Genomic DNA, 1,780 nt, shown 5'->3' with positions numbered 1-1,780 from the left:
GCTGCTGCTTCGCTCCCTGAAGGCATAAAGATGTTTCTGGCGGAGACAGAGATGGACAGACAGCAGCAGCAGCAGCAGCAACAGCAGCAACAGCAGCAGCAGCAGCAACAGCAGAAGCGGATGCTGGAGGATGGCGTCAGTGGTGCAGGGGACTTAATGGAAGACGTTCAGTCGGCAGCAACAACAGCAACAGCAGCAGCAGCAGCAGCAGCAGCAGCAGCAGCAGCAGATGAGAAGCAGCAGGGCAGAGCCAAGAGGGCCCGGAAGGCCCCCAGCCCGGAGGAGCTGCGCGAGCTGCTGATGGACTGCTACCGCATAGCGGAGACAGGGGTAAGACACAGCAGCAGCAGCAGCAGCAGCAGCAGCAGCAGCAGCAGCAACAGTAGTAGTAACAGGCAGGCACAAAGAACAGCAACAGCAGCAGTAGCAGCAATGTCAGCACGAGCAGCAGCAGCGGCAGAAGCAGCAACGGCAGCAGAGGCAGCAACAGCAGCAGGAGCAGCAGCAGCAACAGCAAAAGCAGCAGCAGCAGCAGCAGCAATAGGTTTTTCTTTTTTTGTGCTGTATGTGTGCGAGCAGCAGCAGCAAGAGCTGCAGCAGGAGACTATCGTTGACGTCCTCGGCAGCCAAAGATTAAGAGGAGCTGCAGCGTTGCGGCGTGTGCTGCAGCATTCATAGCTTGCTGCTGCTGCTGCTGCAGCAGCAGCAGCAGCAGCAATAGCAGCAGCAGTAGCAGCGGGTGCTGCTGCTGCTGCTGCTGCTGCGCTGGCTGCTTGTGTAGCGAAAGGAGGAGCAGCAGTTGCTGCTAGGCAGTGGGCGTGTAGATACCCCCCTTCCTCCTTCCTTTCCTAGTCAGCTAGCTAGCGAGCTTGCTAGCTAGCTAGCTGGCTAGCTAGCTAGCTAGCTAGCTAGCTAGCTAGCTGGCGGGGTGGCTCTCTGTGTGTAGCAGCGGAGCGCTGTTGGCGCCAGAGCAGCAGCGACAGCATGAGCAGAGAGAGAGAGAGAAAGAAATAGAGAAAGAAACAGAGACATAGAGAGAGACAGAGAGAGACAGAGACAGAGACAGAGACAGATAGAGACAGAGAAAAGCTGCTGTTGCTGCTGTTGCTGCTGCAAGGAGACAGATGTCTCCCCACTGTCTCTTCTGGGGCTGCACAACACAGACACCTCACCGTAGCGCTGCAACTGCAGCGTTGCTGCTGCTGCTGCTGTTGCTGCTGCTGCTGCGCTGCAGCTGCTGCAGAATGAGCAGCAAACACAGTTACCTCGTTGCTAGGAGCTTAGTGCATGCAGCGGAGACTTTGGGGCTGATCCTTCAGCAGCAGCAGCAGCAGCTGCTGCTGCTGCAGTAACCGCTGCTGCTGCTGCAGTAGCCGTTGCTGCTGCTGCAGCAGGTAGCAGGCGCTGCGGTGACCTCCGCTTAAACTTATAGTATCAGGTTTACAACATTTCTGGCTGTGGCTTGCTGCAGCTAGCTGCAGCTAGCTGTGGCTAGCTGTAGCTAGCTGTAGCTAGCTGGGGTTAACTGTGTGTAGCCGTAGCTAGCTATGGATAGCTGCAGCTAGCTAGCTACAGCTAGCTATGTACATTTCAGTTGACCCCCAATATAAGGCGGGATTCGTGCTGCAGCAGCAGGCGCTGCAGCAGAGCTGCAGCAGCAGCAGCAGCAGCACAATGCTGCTGCTTGTTTCCTAAGGCCCATTCTCTCCCCTCCACCCTACAGTAGCTAGCTGCTAGCTAGCTGCTAGCTAGCTGCTAGCTAGCTGCTAGCTAGCTTCAG

General features: G+C 56.8%; 1 protein-coding gene across 1 annotated transcript; it reads left to right on the top strand.

Moving 5' to 3' along the window:
• Window positions 1-30: 30 nt before the first annotated feature.
• On the top strand, window positions 31-678 carry EMH_0063380 (uncharacterized protein; the record flags this gene model as incomplete). Its single annotated transcript, XM_013498135.1, has 1 exon — window positions 31-678. The coding sequence occupies one exon, from the start codon at window positions 31-33 to the stop codon at window positions 676-678; it is 648 nt and encodes a 215-aa protein (XP_013353589.1).
• Window positions 679-1,780: the final 1,102 nt, after the last annotated feature.

Source organism: Eimeria mitis, genomic scaffold, assembly GCF_000499745.2.
Source record: "Eimeria mitis Houghton genomic scaffold, Emh_scaff3208, whole genome shotgun sequence".
NCBI lineage: Eukaryota > Apicomplexa > Conoidasida > Eucoccidiorida > Eimeriidae > Eimeria > Eimeria mitis.
This window is presented reverse-complemented; position numbering and strand designations above follow the sequence as displayed.